The sequence below is a fragment of the Leptonychotes weddellii genome, chromosome 10 (genome assembly GCF_054177405.1).
Source record: "Leptonychotes weddellii isolate Sample4059 chromosome 10, ASM5417740v2, whole genome shotgun sequence".
Taxonomy (NCBI): domain Eukaryota; kingdom Metazoa; phylum Chordata; class Mammalia; order Carnivora; family Phocidae; genus Leptonychotes; species Leptonychotes weddellii.
In genome coordinates this window covers 63,915,264-63,935,955 of record NC_138378.1, presented here as the reverse complement: position 1 = coordinate 63,935,955, position 20,692 = coordinate 63,915,264, and the positions used below count along the sequence as shown (strand labels likewise).

General features: G+C 34.6%; 1 protein-coding gene and 1 pseudogene across 1 annotated transcript in view; one reads left to right on the top strand and one right to left on the bottom strand.

The window, feature by feature from the left end:
* LOC115941890 (sushi repeat-containing protein SRPX pseudogene) overlaps positions 1-3,240 on the top strand; it is an 8,931-nt pseudogene extending 5,691 nt beyond the window's left edge.
* A 1,817-nt stretch (positions 3,241-5,057) lies between these two features.
* The window catches only part of LOC145723899 (girdin-like), a 47,252-nt gene continuing 31,617 nt past the window's right edge, over positions 5,058-20,692 (bottom strand). Inside the window, exons 4-7 of the mRNA XM_081833562.1 lie at positions 16,553-16,622; positions 14,508-14,566; positions 7,596-7,679; positions 5,058-5,577 (exon numbers count right to left, since the gene is read on the bottom strand). Coding sequence (XP_081689688.1) covers positions 5,281-5,577; positions 7,596-7,679; positions 14,508-14,566; positions 16,553-16,622 — 510 coding nt within the window. The 3' untranslated portion in view covers positions 5,058-5,280. The remainder of the gene's footprint in view (positions 5,578-7,595; positions 7,680-14,507; positions 14,567-16,552; positions 16,623-20,692) is intronic.

The window sequence follows — 20,692 nt, the reverse complement described above, 5'->3', positions numbered from 1 at the left end:
GTAGGTCAGTGGAACAGAATAGAAAACCCAGAAATGAACCCACAACTATACGGTCAATTAATCTTCAACAAAGCAGGAAAGAATATCCAATGGAAAAAAGACAGTCTCTTCAACAAATGGTGTTAAGAAACTGGACAGTGACCTGCAAAAGAATGAAACTGGACCTCTTTCTTATACAAACACAAAAATCAATTCAAAATGGATTAAAGACCTAAGTGTGAGACCTGAAACCATAAAGATCCTAGAGGAGAACACAGGCAGTAACCTCTTTGACAATGGCTGTAGCAACTTCTTTCTAGGTATGTCTCCTGAGGCAAGGGAGACAAAAGCAAAAATCAACTATTGGGACTTGTTCAAAATAAAAAGCTTCTGCACAGTGAAGGAAACAATCAGCAAAACTAAAAGGCAACCTACAGAATGGGAGAAGATATTTGCAACTGACGATCTGATAAACGGTTAGTATCCAAAATCTATAAAGAACTTATAAAACTCAACACCCAAAAAATGAATAATCCAATTTAAAAATGTGCAGAAGACATGAATAGACATTTTTCCAAAGACATACAGATGGCCAACAGACACAGGAAAAGATGCTCAACATCACTCATCAGCAGGGAAAACAAATCAAAACTGCAAGGAGATTATCACCTCACACCGGTCACAATGGCTAAAATCAAAAGCACAAGAAACAACAGGTGTTGGCAAGGATGTGGAGAAAGGGGAACCCTCTTGCACTGCTGGTGAGAATGGAAACTGGTGTGGCCACTCAGGAAAACAGCATGGAGGTTCCTCAAAAAAGTTAAAAATAGAACCACCCTCCGATCCAGCAATTAGAGTACTAGGTATTTACCCAAAGAATACAAAAATACTAATTCAAAGAGATACATGCACCCCGATGTTTATAGGAGCCTTATCTACAATAGCCAAACTATGGAAACAGTCCAAATGTCCACTGACTGACAAATGGATAAAGATGATGTGGTGTCTGTGGTGTGTGTGTGTGTGTGTGTGTGTATACATACATATACATTTATATGTATATATAATGGAGTATTATTCAGCCATAAAAAGAATGAAATCTTGTCATTTGCAACAGCATGGATAGAGCTAGAGAGTATTGTACTTAGTGAAATAAGTCACTCATATGTGGAATTTAAGAAACAAAACAAATGAGCAAAGGGTGGAAAAAAGAGAGAGAGAGGCAAACCAAGAAACAGATTTTTTTTTTTAATTTTTTTAAATTTTATTTATTTTTGAGAGAGAGAGAATGACAGAGAGAGAATGAGAGGGGTGAGGGTCAGAGGGAGAAGCAGACTCCCTGCTGAGCAGGGAGCCCGATGTGGGACTTGATCCCGGGACTCCAGGATCATGACCTGAGCCGAAGGCAGTCGCTTAACCAACTGAGCCACCAGGCGCCCCAAGAAACAGATTCTTAACTATAGAGAACAAACTGTTACCAGAGGGGAGGTGGGTGGGGCAATGGGTGAAATAGGCAATGGGGATTAAGGAGAGCGCTTCTTGTGATGAGCACAGGGTGTTGTATGAAGTGTTGAATTACTAAATTCTACACCTGAAACTAATATTACACTTTATGTCAACTAACTGGAATCTAAATAAAAACTTAATTTAAAAAACCCAATTATTTTATTAAAATAACTTCTCCCCCCTAGATTATAATGATCTTTGATCCTTTTTTGAAAGTTTGTCAGTTTGTTGCTCCCAAGCACTCTTAGCACAAGATCTTGCAAAAAAGCAGGTATTTATTAATATACACTGAAGAACATATATAACATAAAAAGATATACCAAAGCTAAGAAAAAAATTCAAGTGACATAATAATTCTGTTTACAGAACTCCCAATTAAGGAAAAGAATCAGAGATGTGCTGAGCACAATCATGGATTTGGGCAAAGGTTTTATAAACAGGAACACAGGGGTTGGAATTAGATTTGGCAAATTGTTTAACTTCTCTGAGCTCAAGTATCTTCATTTTTAAGATGGGGTTATTGTACAGACTTATGAAGATAGTATATTATACAAACACAATGCTTGGCATAAAATAAATAGTGATAATAAAGAGATCTTAAATTCATTAAAATCTATTTGGTTTTTAGTAAAGGAAGACGATTTAAGAAATACATGTTACATAAAATTAATACAAAGTGAAGAGTAATTAAAAAGAGTGACCAAATTACACTTTCTAGATTGAAATAAAAGAATTACAACAAAAGATTAATCAAAACAGAAAAAAAGGACTCTCTGTTTGACAAGGAAGGGTATCCCCTGTGAGCAGCCTGAAGCTTCCTAATACTGACTGAAAAGTGATGTCCTATCCTTGCCATGCCAGCAAATGGAGGATATTTAAGTGCATAGATGGTGCCTACTTTAACTCCGAGAGTTTTACTGCTCACCAGATATACAACATGTATGGAACAAAAAGGCCTGGAGCAGCCAACTAGCCTCCTTTGTTGATATGAATCTTCTAGGATTAAGTGGCCAAGTATGAAGAAATGCATTGCTTAACTTAATAAGCTGACGTCTGGGTTCCTTGGAGACCCCCGGGGAAAGAAACAAAGCAGAAAGAATTCTAAGTGATGTTATTCTAAAAGGCATCCCCCAAAGGTCAAATTTTCTAGGAGGTCACAAAGTCAGTACAATCTATGACAGAGCTGAGAATAAGGACATTTGCAAATTTCAAGTTAAAATAAGAGTCAGACAAAAAAGTAAACTCAGCACCCTAGGGAACGCTTACAAGATGTGTTCCAGCAGCAGCAGTAAGTAGAGCCACCTGTTAGTTCTCTTGCATCAGTGGCTACAAGCTACCGGGTAGCCCTGCCCCGAGTCTGTCAATCCAACCTGGCTTGGACTGGCACAGAGCCCATGAATATCAGTGTGGGTGCAGAAGAGCAGTTTTATGAGAAAAGGAGACTCCTCACTGTGTCCATATCCAAAGTCCTCCTCTACCGGCTGCACATGGGAATGCTTCCACAAGCACAGTATGGCCTGAATCTTTGACATATCACCACGGTGGACCTAATAGGCATGTTCCTGAGCCCCATCAACAGGATAGGAGCAAAGATTATGCCTCCAGCACTAGCTCTGCAGGTCAGGCTGTTTACTGCAAACCCTACTCTATCCCTCCAGCATGGTGCTTGCGGATAAGCATGGCATGAACAAGGAGCACTACATCTCCATGATGACACCTATGGCCCTCTTCAAACTGAGTGACACCTTCCCCTAAAGAGAGATAGGGCTGTAAGCTGGAAAGGCCCAGATGTATGTGTAACACCTGATGTGATGGTTCCTCTCTTGAAGTTCCATTTTTCTTTCTACATAATGCTACACACATGGAAGGGCCTTAAAAATATCCTAATGTACAGATTTTTATTGGTAATTTTTGAAGTCTTTTATTGTAAGTTTTCTTTGCACTTAAAAATGAGCATGCTGCTTTTGTACTCTGAAGTGTTCCAAAAAATGTTAGGAATATGTGTTATTCAGTGTGACATATAACTTTCTTCTATTTTATTTTTTATATAAAAATTTTATATAAAATAAAATATTTTGGAGGGAAAAATATAATAAAATAATAAAATATTTTGGAGAAAAAACAGATGAGCTAAAGGGAAAATCTAAATAAGAACTTGTTTCAATCCAATTGATTAATACAAAATTATTGCATTTATAAATTGTATTTACATTTGTCTAATATTTTTCACAATTATTTTTAAGGATCTTTTCTAATCAGTCCACTGGTGACCCAAATTAAAAATTTTTCCCCTAGAAAACTGGGTTTAAACCAGACAGCAACTTGTTTCCAAATACCTTGAGACAAGAGAACGCCACCACTTTTTTCTTGTTAAAAAAACAAGTTCAACTAAAATGCTTAATCAGGCAGGATGATACATTTTAAAAGGTTTTTCAAACAATCAGTATAGTGTTTCATATTCCTTAGTTTTGACACAGATCATATAATGACAAACATTTTGTTCTCATTTCTCCAAAATAATATCCTTCTTCACCCATGTGAGATCAAACAATTCATACATGCCCTCAGAAGCTGGAGGACACCTTATCAAAATACAAATAGAAGAAATAAAAATAGAAGAATGTTGTAGAAAATTAATAAAGCAGTAAAAAGATGCTAATATAAAAAGAAGATAAAGCACATGGGTCAAAACTCAGATTGAAAATGAAATAATCTAAGTATCTCAGGATAAGTTTGATATATATTAGGGACATTTTTTCAATTCACTCTTCCTTTGGTCTTACGGTTTTGGGCTTTCTAAAAATTAGTTGTTGCTCTAAATACTTCTTTATTTCCTATCTTTTCTTCTCTTTTAATGCCTAAAGAAAAACTGAAAATCCTCATCTATAGCAACATGAAAGTTTTGTTCAGAAAAAAAGAAAAAAAAAAAAACATTTAGGAATTTCTTCTACACAAGTCTTTCATTAGCCCAAAGAGTAATCAAATTCTCTGTAAATAACCTCAAAACTATCTCTTCCAGGGGTGCTTCAGTGGTGTAGTCGGTTAAGTGTCCAATTCGGTTTCGGCTCAGGTCATGATCTCAGGGTCCTGAGATTGAGGCCTACGTTGGGCTCTGTGCTCAGTGTGCAAAATGCTTGAGATGCTCTCTCCCATTCCCTCTGCCCCTCCTGCTCATGCTCTCTCTCTCTCTCAAATAAATAAATCTTTAAACACACACACACACACACACACCTGTCTCTCCCATGTAAATGGAACAACTGATCAAAGCTACACATTCTTCCGAATGGCAGAGTACTTTGGTCTGCTATTAACAAAATATTACTCACCATCACATGCACTGAAGTCTAGACTCCTATAAAATTATTAGCTGTTTTCAGAGAGTGCAGGCAAAAAACCTGGTGCAATTTTACTCTTTTAAAAAAGCAAAGTACTTTCTTACAGGAGCCTATAATAATTCTTTTTTAAAATCACACCTCATTTACGGACTACAAAAATTTGAGACCTTTTGTGAGACATTTTATTCAGAACACCTGTTATTCTCCTTTTATTAAACTTATTTTTCCAACCTCAAAATGTGGCAATAAAACTAAGAAATTAACCTTAAGCAAATTCTCATGCTTCAAGGCAATGATTTTTCCATTTACATCAATAGTATTTTCAGTTTCACACTTCTGTACTGTTGCCAGAGCTGTGGGGATGACTTAAAAACACACAGGAACAAAATCAGAATAATAATTTAAAAGAAAGGGGAAAAGAAAATCTAACTGCAATCTCTTTACTAGCAATTTGGGGCTCTTATCTACCCTTTTTGGTTCCTGTGTTGCACAAAAAACAGACATAAGGTACTTTATTACCTGTCCCTAAGAAACACAGTATCAATTTTGAAGATCCTCTGAAATCACTGTTTTTGGAAAGCAAACTTTCACAATATACTGAAAGAAATTTACAAACCTCTGAATGTTCATCTCTCTCATCTATAAGTCTTTTTAGATGTAATGCCATATTTTTCAAGAGTGGTTCTATTTCCTCTTGAGACATATCAGTCACTTCCATCCATTGCAGATCAAACACATTTTCCTGATTATGGGTTACCTTTAGCAAAGCAACCAAAATAAACAATTTTTTAGAATGGCTATTACTTAAAAACTGATTTCATTTTAGTACAATATTAGCTCAAATATCATATATCCCTTATCATAAAAATAGGAGAAGTAAATATGATGCCTCAAGAACACTTGAAACTTCAGATCACTACATCAAAAACTAATGATGCGGGGCAACTGGGTGGCTCAGTCATTAAGCGTCTGCCTTCGGCTCAGGTCATGATCCCGGGGTCCTGGGATCGAGCCCCACATTGGGCTCCCTGCCCTGCGGGAAGCCTGCTTCTCCCTCTCCCACTCCCCCTGCCTGTGTTCCCGCTCTTACTGTGTCTCTCTCTGTCAAATAAAGAAATAAAATCTTAAAAAGAAAAAAAAACAAAACTAAGGATGTATTGTATGGTGACTAACATAATAAAATTAAATTAAATTAAAAAAAGAACACTTGAAACTAATGATGAAAAGGCTAATAATAAAAATTATTTTTACTAAATATAAACTATAAATAAATTTCTATTTGTTTTCCTGTTAACTAAAAAGTAAAACATTTTAGGGGAAGGTAATATTGATAACGTTTGACAACTGTTTTAACAAAATCAGTTGAACTTTTGAACTTTTCTTTAGGTAAGACTAAATTTATTGTGCTTGATTCAAAAGCAAAAGTTTTTTAATCTTGTAGGATATATGTTATTGCACTTTTATATTTGAAAAGCTACATCTTTAAAGAGTCTGAAGATGACGACACTGTCACAGAACCTTAGGAGAAATGGACTACTAACATAAAGATTTTTAAAAGAATGGAAAAGTTACATAAATGAAATACTTATTTCTTGCTTTCCTTTTCTCATTGTGATTCTGATATTCTGTTTTAACTTTCACAAGAAACCGCAAAATAACACTTTGAAGAATGATGGCAAATTTAGTAACTTGCAATACTTAGAATTTATTCAAAATAAAATACAAACCACAAAGCTAGCATACACAAACAAATGTATATAAGGGGAAACTACCAAAACCCCTCCCCTGTATCTTGTGGAGTACTAATATGCTTACTGTTGACAAAAGTATTACAGACAAGAGAGTTGGACTCTAAGAATACTAACGAAGAGGAAAGATGATATACACAACACAGGTTATTCAAATAGAGAATATTTTAAACACTACCAATTTTTACTATTTAAAAATTCCCTCCCTTAGTTCTCTTTCTAATCAACATGTAAAGTTTAACATGATCTAGTTCTAAAAAGTCTCGTTAAGTGTGTAAGATTAAAAAGCTCAAGACTAGATAGATGCAGAAATAGCAGCTTTTAAAATCCATCTGTTAATTATTTTAATTACTTAATATTGCACAATATGTCCTAGACTTAAGTTTTTATATGGATGTTACAAATGTGTTATAATTCAAGTAATATCTTCAATAAAAATTATACTGTGTCCATTCATTCAAAAGGAAATCACTGGAATGACTTAGTACTTAGGTTATCATCTTACCTCTCATTTTAGTTTTGAATTACAGGCAGTGATCCACTTTCTGCTGCTTCCATTTACAATACTGTTCATTCTGTGCTAACAAAGACATACACTTCATTCCTTAAACACTTCCTACCTAACGTCCCTATGGATAAAGGCAACAGTACACGTTAGTTAGTTAGCACTGTGCCATGAGGATTCATTTAAGAAGTTATCTCTAGGGGGGTAGCGGGATGTGTTAGCCTGGTGATGGGTATTAAAGAGGGCACGTACTGCATGGAGCACTGGGTGTTACAGGCAAACAATGAATCATGGAACACTATATCAAAAACTAATGATGTAATGTATGGTGATTAACATAACATAATAATAAAAAAAAGTTATCTCTAAAGAGAAGACGATAATTTGTCTAACAGCAGGGTTCATCTGTACCTGACCTTGATTTGTTCTTGCTTGTCCTAGGACTTCAAGTATGTGGGGAGATATAAACACACCACAATCTTCATAAAAATTAGTATATAAAAACTGAGTATAAGTTATTACCTCTTGAATATGTGCTGCAACTGCTGCTTTTGTATCAAAATCTAAACCTTGAATTCTTTCAATAAATTCTTCTTTTTTCTGACACTAAAAGAAATAATAAAATGATCATTCACGTTTTATGGGCTATAGTCCTTAATATGTTGTAAATAACCAAAAACTCATCAGGCCAAAAAACTTGGTTATGTTTTGAACAGTACAATGAGGGTTTTGTTTGTTTTGCATTTAAATGGCCTAATATACTTACCTACTGAAAAGATAACAATTTAGAAATATTTATTTAAAAAGCATAGCACCGAAAACCCATGCTATTTTTATGCTGTAAAGTTCTAAAGTGGGAAACCATTACACAACCCATCTGAGGTCAGTACAATATTATTATGCTAACTTTACAAACAGAAAAGTAAAGAATCAAGAACTTGTTTCAGGGAGGATAAGTTACTTGCCAAAAAACACAGTGAGTCAGTGGCAGAATTCGGAATACAGCCAAAAAGCTCAGCCAGTCTTTGGCTATCATCAAACAAAACAGCCTTTCTTCTTGGGAAAAAAAAATTGTAAGCAATTTTTACTTCAAGCTTACAATCCATTCTCACATCTTCATCCTATCAATCTTAATAAAAGAAACCTACTTTTGAGGCCCAGTTCAACATTTATAAGGTAGTACAATAAATATTTGTTTCTACCATAACATAAAGTTACCAGGGGCAAAATTTAAGACTATATATACAAGTACACATGTACTGAGTGGAATAAAGGCAGCAATTTTTATTGTATAACTTTGTAAAATCTTTATATAAATTAAAAATATTATGATGTAAACCTAATCTTTTTCTTTTCAGTCAGTACTGAGTAAGAGTTTAACATGCATCTTAATATCTCTGCCTCCCATCTACATCTCTTAAACTGCAATCCAACTGCTGGTATAACTGTATTCTTGCAGCTACCAAATGAGAAGTGCATACAAAACAGACAGCACTGCCTTGTCTAGCTTAGTTGCATCTCCTGGGCCAATTACCCAACTACTAGTGAAGAGAATATACTCACAAAAAGAAAAAATTGGTCCTTTGATCATTAAGAAACTTAGCAAGGTTCTGCTTTATACTCTATGTATTTATTATATCAAATTGTAACATTCTACTTCTATTGCATACAATTTAACTTAACACATTCCCATTGGTAAAAATAGTTCTGTGTCCTGTAAAAACAAAATTATTAGAATGATATAATAATACTTAAAATTAAATTACTAAGAATGTACAATTTCTAGCTGTGACTAGGAAATCGAGTTTTGGGGGGATGGGATGAAAATTAGTCAATTTAAAAACAAGAATTTTTTTCATCTAGTAAATAATATTTGACAGGTCTAGTGAGAACAATTAAGAATGACTTTCTGATAGTACATTTGTAACATAATTAACTTTTTAGGTATGGTAAGCCCAATTTTTAAATTTAATGCTTCCAAAGATGTTGACCTATGTATAGTTTTCAAGCCAATGAACACATAAAATACCAGGGTTATGATGACTATGACTCAGTGGAAGGGTCTCCCAATTCAACTGCCATATCTTTGTCTGCCTTCAGTTCAAACTTAACAAATATACTTCCCTTTTCTAAGCCCTATAGCCACTGTTTCTTCACTTATACTATCTTTAGGAGCTCATCCTTTAACATAGTCTCAACACAAATCAATGAGAATTCTTCTTTTAGAACGCTTAAAATACCCACAATTTCTACTAAATCTCATCTTTATTCAAACTCTGAAAGTTTTTAAGAATTCCAAATATGCTTTATAAATAGGTTAGGCTTTCTTAAACAATACACAATGAAGGTTATAGGATCTTGAGGGAAAGAAAAGAGAAAAACTATCAAGATGGAAAAGAGAATGAGAGAAGATAACAATTCCGAAGTTGAATAATTGGACCAAACTTTTTATATCAGTGTTGTCTAATATAGTAATCACTAGCTATATGTGGCTACTGAATACCAAAATGTAGCTAGTGCAACTGAGAAATTAAAATTTTCATTTTATTTAATAGTAATTAATTTTTTTAAAAGATTTTATTTATTTATTTGACAGAGAGAAAGACCGCGAGAGAGGGAACACAAGTAGGGGGAATGGGAGAGGGAGAAGCAGGCCTCCCGTGGAGCAGGGAGCCCGATGTGGGGCTCGATCCCAGGACCCCGGGACCATGACCTGAGCTGAAGGCAGACGCTTAACGACTGAGCCACCCAGGCACCCCAATAGTAATTAATTTTAATTTAAATAGCCACATGTGGCTCACACTGGCTACTGTATTGACAGCCCCATTCTAGAGCATAAAATCTGGTGTTAAAAATAGACATATAAATAGCTTTACTTCCATCTATGAAGACTGTTGTGAAGAAGACTAGATAATCATCAGCAAATTGTTTTTTCCACTTAAAATTAAGCTCTCTTTTATCTTTATATGAAGTTCTTCATGTGTTATGGGCACTAAAGTTATTTCTAACTCTATTATAGCAACTGATATCTAAGTCAGCAGATTACCATGATATTCCAAGAAAAATGCAGAAAAGTTATTCTGGGGGGGGGCACCTAGGTGACTCAATTGGTTAAGCATCTGACTCTTGATTACGGCTCAGGTCATGATCTTGGGGTCGAGCCCTGAGCTGGGCTCCTTGTTCAGCATGGAGTCTGCTTAAGAGTCTCTCCCCTTCTCCTTCTGCCCTTCTGCCTGCTCTCTCTCTCTCTCTCATAAATTAATTAAAAGAAAAAGAAAAGTCATTTGGGTAGGAAGTTGGGGAATGGAGGAAGAATTGCATTAACCCTGAAGTCCTACATTTTTCACCAGAGTGTTTAAGCTCTTAATTCCTCAAATTCCTCACATTTTCACTTGGTACTTTCAATGCTTTCTCTTATTAAAAAAGACAGGATTATGAGGAAAAACTATACTAAAATAGAGGAAAGAGTACCCAAAATAAACTACTGAACAAGAAAACAATAAAATGAGGAACACATTACAGTGTTTTCAGTAAGAACACCAATGACTGAATAGATCATAGTTCTATCAAAAGTAAAACCAAAACATGCCACATAAAAAAATAAATAAAAATAGAAAAACTAAAATTCCCTCTTTAAAGAATGGCTCTCCCCTTGCTCCCAAAACAGAAAGTAATAAATGCTGGCAAGGATGTGGAGAAATTGGAACTCTGTGTACTGTTGGTGGGAATGTAAAATGGTACAGAAACTATGGAAAACAGTATGGCAGGTCCTAAGAAAGTTGAAAATAGAACTACCGTATATGATCCAGCAGTTCCTCTTCTGTATAGACAGCAAAAGAACTGAAAGCAGGGACTCAAACAGCTATTTGTATTACCTATGTTTACAATAGCATTATTCACAATAGGCAAAAAGTGGAAGCAACAGAATGTAGTATATTCATACAATGGAATATTATTTAGTCTTAAAAGTCAGGACACTCTGACATATGCTAAAACATGGATGAACCTTAAAAACATTATGCTAAGTGAAATAAGTCAGTTACAAAAGGGCAAATACTGAATGATTCCACTTATGTCCTAGAGTAGTCAAATTCATAAAGACAGAAAGTGGAGAATGGTGGTTGCCAGGGGCTGGGGGGAAAAGAGATACAGGGAGTTACTGTTTAACAGGTGTAAAATTTCAGTTTTGGAAGATGAGAAAAGCTCTGAGATGGGTAGTGGTGATGGGTGCACAACAATGTGAATGTATTTAATGCTAATGAACTGTACACTTAAAAATTTAGTGGGGCGCCTGGGTGGCTCAGTCGGTTAAGCGACTACCTTCGGCTCAGGTCATGATCCTGGAGTACCAGGATCGAGTCCCGCGTCGGGCTCCCTACTCAGCAGGGAGTCGGCTTCTCTCTCTGCCCCTCCCCCCTCTCATGCTCTCTATCTCATTCTCTCTCTCAAATAAATAAATAAAATTTTTAAAAAAAATTTAGTAAAATGGGGGCGCCTGGGTGGCTCAGTTGGTTAAGCGACTGCCTTCGGCTCAGGTCATGATCCTGGAGTCCCTGGATCGAGTCCCGCATCAGGCTCCCTGCTCGGCAGGGAGTCTGCTTCTCCCTCTGACCCTCTCCCCTCTCATGTACTCCCTCTCTCTCATTCTCTCTCTCTCAAATAAAAATAAATAAAATCTTAAAAAAAAATTTAGTAAAATGGTGAATTTTATTTATAAATTTTCCCGACTAAAAAAATAAAAAAACAGTATCAGCAAAAAATTCCCTCTTTATATTAAGCTACATTTGCTATTTTCATGTATTCTCAGAAAAGAAAATGCCTCAGCTAGAAGCTATGTATTATTTTATTTCCCCAGAATGTAATGGGATAATTAATGTTCTAAAATGCTAATTTTTAGGATGCTTTACAGATAACTGCTAGGAAAACAACAGGCTATATAGCCCTCAAGCTGACCAAGTTCAAAAATAGTTTTCTGAATCAAATACTAGTGTTAGAATTGCTTGTGAGGGCACACATAAAGGTCAAAATTTTAATTCCAATCACACTTGACACTCAGTTGCTTTCAACACTATGCAACCTTGCAAAAGCCCAAAATAAATAATATTTTTGGGATACTGAATAGCCAGTACTAATATAAAACTAAGGTCTGCTGAATTTTACACTGTCTTTGAAGAAAAATATTTGTAAACAACATACACTACAAACATTTTTCCTTCTGTGTAGGATGATTTTGCTTGAGAATCTCTCAACTATCTCATGGCTGGGATGCAGAGCTATGTGTCCATAAAAATTTTAGCTGATGCTCAGAACTGGTTCAGAAGATGTGTTATCCACTAGAAAAGATTCTGGTGGAACTGAACTGGTTTAATTAGTCAATAATGGAAATATCTAAGCCCTTGCCTTGAACAGTCTTCTTTGTATTCAAAGTTATTCCTGTGAATTTATATATTATCGAGGATAAAAAAGTCAATTATAAATTTATTCTGTAAGATCTTTTGACAGTGACTAATTTACTGTTTTTGAATGCTACTTCCCCTTAAGAATTTCATACTTTCTTCTTCAAAAGAAACAATTTTTTTCCAATTTCCTTATGCTTCCTTCCATTTCTATTTCTTTCATGAATATAGTATCTTTTAAAACTTGTGGCCCACTGAATTCTTGGACTTTAGTATCATACCAGCAAACTTTAACTTACTATTTCTACCTACGAATCACAAGTATAACAGATAAAACTAATCCTGATGTGGAAAAACATATTTATGCTACTTACATATTGTATTAAACATTAGACTTTTAACCTGTTGAATTACACAAGGATAGATTTTCTGTAATAGAGATTACATTCTAGAAAGTGTACAAACAATACTTGTTAGCTGATTGGTTTTGTCCTGAAGTACATTTTAGCTCTTCAGTATCAACAAAGATTTCTAATTGTTCATATAGACAGTTAAAGGCTGATAGGAGATTCTGACTGTTACACATTTTATGTCATTAGCGTCAGTGGCTCCCAAATACCGACAGGATGAAATCTAAATTCTTTTTTTTTTTTTATTAACATATAATGTATTATTTGTTTCAGGAGTATAGGTCTGTGATTCATCAGTCTTACACAATTCACAGCTCATGATGGTTTCTTTTATATTTTAGGCTTTCCCTAAACTGTTCATAGAAAGTCCTTCATTCTGCTCCATTCCCACTGTCAATTTTAGTAACCAGAAATAACAACCAAATAGTAACCAGAAGTTACAACCAAATTTATGCTGTCACTATGTTATTTAAATTTACATAACATCCACCAATAGAGGGTATTTTTAAAAGCAAATACAGTATTCAAGGCTGTAAATAATTAAGGACTGTGTTTCTAATTTAGGATCTGATGACCAAATGAGAACAGCAATGACCACAAACACTATTTTTACTGAATATTTAATCAATTATGAAGTAAACACCTGTATATTACAGAGTATGAAACTTTAATAACATGCATTGTGTAAGTCTATACCTCCCAAGCAGTTAGCTCTAAAAGCCACACTCTCTTGGAATTATTATTTCTGGCAAATGTATGTAAAAAATCACTTGTGGTCACAATATTTGTTCATAAATAAATTCATTCCAAAAATAATTGAGATAGTTTAACACTGTAATCACTTACCCAAAAAATGGCCGATTAAAGGAAAAATCAACATAGAGAAATAGGTTTTGAAGTCAGACCAGAGTTTAAACTTAACTCTTTGGCCTGTTGGCAATATGAATCTCGAGCAACCATCTTGGTTTGTCAGGGACAGTCCCAGTTTACACATGCAATTCCACTGTAATTGTTAACAGTACCCTTTCCAACTCTCACAAGTGTCTTAATTTGGGTAACTTAAATATCATCCTATATAAACACCAATCTTCTTATGTGAGAAAAGATATAAGAAAACCTATATAAGAATCATACCTGACACAAAGTACGTATTCAATATATCATAGCTGCTATTATTATTATAATCACTCATCAAAAGGGCAATATAATAATAATCCAGACTCCAAAATAACATTTTTCATAATTTCTGCCTCTTTTTGTTGTTAATCATCCCTTCTGTAACATACAAACATGCACACATAAATCATAAGGATGTTTTGGGAGAAGTTTTTAAGAGTACCTCTATGGAAATTTGAAAAACTTGGGGCCAATAAAAGGCTCAAAAAATAAAAAAAAAAATATACAGTTTTTAAATAATACAATTATCTGATAATATAAGTACAGTTTGAAATAAAATAAGAGAATAAGTGTTTTCCTGCAAAATCTCCTTAGAAGGTTATAGTTATTTAAAAGTTCCTAACACAGACTTTGAAAAACCAATAGCCCATCTTTTAGTCTCTTTCAGAAACTAGAGCCTGAAAAAACATAGAGTTATTAAAATGAAAATACAAAGAAATATTTTAACTTACCTGAACTGCACAACCCAGTAAAAGTAAAAGCAACTTTTTAACTTCTTCTGTGCCTTGTTCTGCAATAAAAACGATTGCTAAGTACTACATTTTACGTTAGTTCAACTCTCTTACTTACATTGGTAGAATCCCTTCTAAAGGTAATATCCACAACAACTTGACCCAAGGATTAAGTATGCCAAGTATAGTGAAGAAGTCAAGAAAGCAGCTGTGTGCACAATGTGGTGAGAGCAGAAGAAATGGGCAAGGATGTCAACTTTGAAGGGCTGCAGCATAGATAAGATGACCTTCAAGGCTTTATGCAATAAAGTATGCTAATTATATAAATCCACTAGTTTTCCATAAATGATTATACCACACCCGTGTACCAAATGAACTGCTGATATAGGGACATGCCACACATTCAACCAAATGGTTCCTAATAGGTCTGGCTTCTCTTAGGCCTATTAGCATTTTCTTTCTAACACTCCTATCTTATATGATCCATCTACCTACAAAATTTAAATGGCTTTCCACTGTGTAGGCGTACCTGGATCAAAACCTTAAATGTTACAGCAAAGCTGATAAAATGAATGTATATAATAAGCTGGATAAAGTTAATGATTTGTAACAGAAGTGGATAGTATATTTGCTGGTGAACAACACTCAATTCAGATTTTCTCAAAACATACAGCAGCTATCCAGAAAAAAAAGTCACTTCTTTGGGCTAAATTTCAACATCAGGGCAATCGTCTATGACAAAGTCCAAATCTTTCTTCAATCATTTCCTCTTACTCTCCAGCAAACAACCTACTTTCTTAGCCACACTAATCACCCTTCCCCAAATATATATACATCCACACTCGTCTGCCTTCACTTCTGTTACTCTCTTTGCTTGTCTTTCTTCCCTACACTCATCCCTCTAGGGAACTACTTACTAATCACAATCCTAGGCACAGCTCTAACATCTCAGTGTAGTCTTCCCTGGCAACCGCCCACCCATGGTCCCCAACTCTCACTAATCTGCCAACTTTTAGAATAATGGCTCCATATTTTATATGCCTAATACTTCTACATAGCTCTATTGTATATTAATTATTACATGATTTCCCAGTCATCTGTGTATCTCTCACCAAAACATAAGATCCTCCAGAGTACAGACCATTTTCTTTATATTCCTGGTCTCTATAATTTGGTAGGTAATTACTAAACGCATGTAAAACTGAAAATAATTCCATTCTACATATAAAAATTTTTTTTCATTTTTTAATTTATATAATCAAATATCCCAGAATATCTCTAAAGACTATCTAAACTCTTAATTCACCTCATCTAAGTGGTAGTTTCCTCAAGAAAAATTCATGCTTGATTTTAGTTTTTATTTTGGCTTTATTTTTGTTTGTTTAGAATGAGAATGGGGGGTGGGGTTTGGAGAAGATATACTTAGATTTGGGTTACGGGTAGCCTAAAAGAATAAGCCTGTTGTTGAATTGGTTAGTAGCTACTAATTTCCCTAATTGTTTAAAAATCAAAACTCTGAAGAGGTCACAATTGAAATCTGGCAAAAGGCAGAAACTTCTGAAGAAATAATTTAAATGATCTAAGAAAACTGCTTCTCACCTTTCCATTTAGAAGTAGTTTAATATAAGCTAAACATCAATCAGTAAAATCTTAGATTCAAACAGCTCTGGCAATGAAAGATAGCAGATGTATGAATATAAACTTAGAAATTACTTCAAAACCACTTCTTTCCTTTAATCTTATACCCATATTATCTTCTATACTTGTTTATAATGAGACACTAAAAATCATTACAGAAACGTATCAACTTGGTAGAGCTGAAAAAAACACTGGACTTGACATAAAATGTATGTCTGTAATATATAGACCTCATCTACATATTACAAATATTCTGTTTATTTTCTCTCTACAAAATGGAGTTTCACCTCTGACTTTCCCTAGAGTCATGAAAAACCTACTGTGTTCATATAAATGAGCAAGATCTTGATAAGCATTACAGTATTACACAAAGACTATTATCACATTATGCCAATTTTAATACTTACCAGAAAAAGGATTTTTGCCAATGATTAAGACATTTGGCAAGGACATCATGATCAATTGCTGCAAAGTCTCCTGTAAAAAGATATCCCAAAGACTGTTATATGGGTAATGCTGACTAGATAATTATCAACAAGCTATAACTTACCATTTGTGCACTTCTCTGTAGATATGCTATACTGCAATTAAAAAGCTTTTAAAAAGGTGAAAAAAGTTATCCAAGGTCTTAAAAAGACTTATGGTTTCACTCATATGTGGAATATAAGGAATAGTGCAGAGGACCGTAGGAGAAGGGAGGGAAAACTGAATGGGAAGAAATCAGAGAGGAAGACAAACCATGAGAGACTCTGGACTCCAGGAAACAAACTGAGAGTTACAGAGTGGAGGGGGGGTGGGGGGATGGGGCAACCAGATGATGGGTATTAAGGACGGTACGTAATGTGAAAAGCACTGGGTGTTATACACAACTAAACAGTCATTGAACACTATATCAAAAACTAATGATGTAGTATATGTTGGCTAACTGAACATAATAAAAATAAATAAATAAAAAATAAACAAAAAAATGAAAAAAAAAAGACACCAAGATCTTAAACTTTTTGTAACTTTAAGTTAATGAATTAAGTAACAAAAATTAAAATGTCAGCTAGACTTAATAACACATCTATTACCTACAAAATAGCGGTGCCTGGGTAGCTCAGTTGGTTAAGTGTCTGCCCTCAGCTCAGGTCATGATCCCAGTGTCCTGGGATCAAGCCCCACACTGGGCTCCCTGCTCAGTGGGGAGTCGGCTTCTCCCTCTCCCTCTGCCCCTGCTTATGCTCGTGCTCTCCCTCTCTCACTCACTCTCTCTCAAATAAAATCTTAAAAAAAATAATACCTACAAAATAAGTGTCCAAGTAGAACAGGTCTAATATTTATTATTTGGAAATCTGAGTTTTAGGTGTTAGATACTTAAACAACATTCCTCAATAAAAGATCAAGCATGTGTACGTTTTTGACCTTTTGTTACCTCTCTTTAAGGGAATTAAAAACCTCTATTAAAATTAAAGAAGCTAGTTACTTCATTAAAAATTGTATCTTCTGATCATTTTATGCCTGTGAACTCTTCCTCAGTCAATCATTATTTCTCCCTTCTATCTACAATAGATGTTTTACTTAGATTTCTGTCAAACTTTCAGTGACAAGAATATATATACATTCTGATAGTACAGGGTGATTCAGAAAGAATTGAATGCTTTCATATTACTCATTTTAGGTAATAACTCAACTATGCATCTTCCATTTATCCTACCCCTTTTTTGAGGAAATGAAGGAACACAATGTGTCTATCATTACTAATAATGGCATGCTACAAAGGGTCTGAGATGAAGTAGACTACAGGACTGATCGGTGTCCTGTGATACTACCAAAGTTTTGCAAGATTATAGAAATAACTGTGAATGTCCTTACAATTTGGCTTTCACTACATATTCAGACATAACTAGTTCCTAAGAAGTTTTTAAAATTATTTCTTTCTGAGTCACTCTTTACTTAATACTATGATGAGGGAGCAAATATCATGAAAAGTTAACTTGTATTGCTTTTTAAGATGTGTAATTCTAGATCCCATAAAGCATTTTCCCATAGCCAGTATGTGACATGTACCAGAGGCTCATTAGAATTAACCTTTTATCTTTAATTCTTTATAGATATGTATGAGAAAATTTCAAAACATTTTCTTCAGCATTATATTTACTAGCCCTTTAAAAACTATTACCAAAAACATGCATACATTTAAAGAAAAAGTATATACTCTGTATGTGTATCTGATTAGATAAGTAATTAAGAGTAAGTGTCAAAAACTGCTAAAATCATTTACTCCAAAGACTGAGACCGAGTCTGGTTATTTAATAAATGAATTTTCCAATTCAAAGCAAGTTACCTCAAGATGGAATATGCTATTAGCTAAGTAGGTAACAGCTAAATGGACTTAAGGGAATAAATTTCTAATTCTTCTAATTTTTAGTTTCCTTGCCTTGAAGCAAAATTATCAGGACTATCATTGTACATATGTAAAAGAAATCATAAATAAGAGCTATATAAAAAAAAGCAATCACTATTTTGTCTCTATCCCATTTAGTGGATAGTCTAAGTCTGAACAAAGAACATTCAAATTCAGTATCATAAAAGGAGGCATTAAATTTTAAGAGATCCTGAATTATTAGAAAAAAGCTTTATTTCAAGATAAAGGATTAATTCTCATTTACACCTTTTATTTTGGGATAACATGAGTGAAAACTGATAAATCATACTAGAAAACATCAACTTTTCAAGGCAATTTATTATATTGATTTACCATGTAATATCCTATGTTGGTACACGGTTATAACGAAACGGTCCAGGTGAATAGTAATCTTCAGTATGGTCACTACCTGTTCCTCCACCCTCTTCCTCAGTTGGCTCCCTACTCTCTGCCTACTCTGTTACCCCATGCCTCATGCTAACTCAGTCTCTTCACAAAGACGAAAGCCAATCTCAGATTTTTTTCACCATATGGTATCATCAATGACCTCATGTGTTTCACTTTTACACTGTGAAATTCTATTATATTTGGATGAGATACAATTGCTACAGGAAACTGCTAAATTTAAAATTATCTCCATGTATCTAAAAATGTACTTTAGTATAGTAGAATCTGATACCTAGCATAACATGCTGGTGGAGTACAGTCCGAATGCCTAGGCTTAAATCAAAGTTCCATGACTTACTATGTATGTGACTTTTCTTGGGAAGGGTAGGAAATCAAATGAAAGTATAAAGGTATTTTTTAAATGATAAAGGTTACAAAATATTAGTTAATAGGAAAAAATCTACTTTTCTACTCTACTTTTACTTTACTTCTAAGTATTAAGTTTGTTATGTCTGAAAGTACTAATATTAGGCAAGGCAGCTAAAAACTACACAAATTAAAAAAAAAAAACAAATTATTCTAAAAATCTCTGTTTGGTTCTATGGGTTCTTCACAGGATTCTGGTTACGTTTTTGTAAAAATTCCTATTTCCCTATTCTAATCTTACAAGTAATATCGAAAATATAGAAGACATAAAAGATATTAGAGGCTTAAAAAACCTGATTGCTACTGTTAAAGCTCTATTATATATCCTCAGACTTCCCAGACTTCACCTAGTTCTAAAGATGCTCATCATTAAGGTGCTAAAGAAATGGAAAAATAGGGGCGCCTGGGTGGCTCAGTCGTTAAGCATCTGCCTTCGGCTCAGGTCATGATCCCAGGGTCCTGGGATTGAGCCCCGCATCCGGCTCCCTGCTCCGCGGGAAGCCTGCTTCTCCCTCTCCCTCTGCCCCTGCTTGTGTTCCCTCTCTCGCTGTGTCTCTCTCTGTCAAATAAATAAAATCTTAAAAAAAAAAAAAAGAAATGGAAAAATACTACACAAATGAACCCAAGATAAATATGACTTTCAGCAGGAGAAACAAATTAATTGAAGGGTTAAGGATGATAATATATATGCATATGAACTAGTAAACATACTTCACTTTGTTAGAAAAGTGATTAGAAACATATAAAAAATGTATGGAGAAAGAATTTTAGCAATACAACTGAAAGAGCTGAGAAAGTTATAAGAAAATCAGGGCTGGGACGCCTGAGTGGCTCAGTCGGTTAAGCGTCTGCCTTCGGCTCAAGTCATGATCCCAGGGTCCTGGAATCGAGTCCCACACTGGGCTCCTTGCTCAGCGGGAAGCCTGCTTCTCCTTCTGCCTGCCACTCCCCCTGCTTGTATGCTTTCTCTCTCTCCCAAATAAATAAAATTTTAAAAAAATCAGGGCAGTTATTCATTCAACAAGTATTTACTGTGTTTATTATCTGCCAGACATTGTACTAGACACTGGAAATACAGCAATGAACAAACAAAAATCCGTGTTCTCATGGAATTTACATTTTAGTAGTAGACAGAAAAAAAGTAAATGGTTTTGATGGTAAGTGCTAAGGATAAAAATAAAGCAGGAAATGAAAAGGATTACTGGAGGTAGAGATAAGAAGGTTGCACTTTTTTAAAGGTATGCAAGTATTCAAATACAGAGAATCTGGGAATTTTCAGGACCATTTAAGCAAAGTTTCACAGAATAGGGAGAAATTTTTTTTTTTT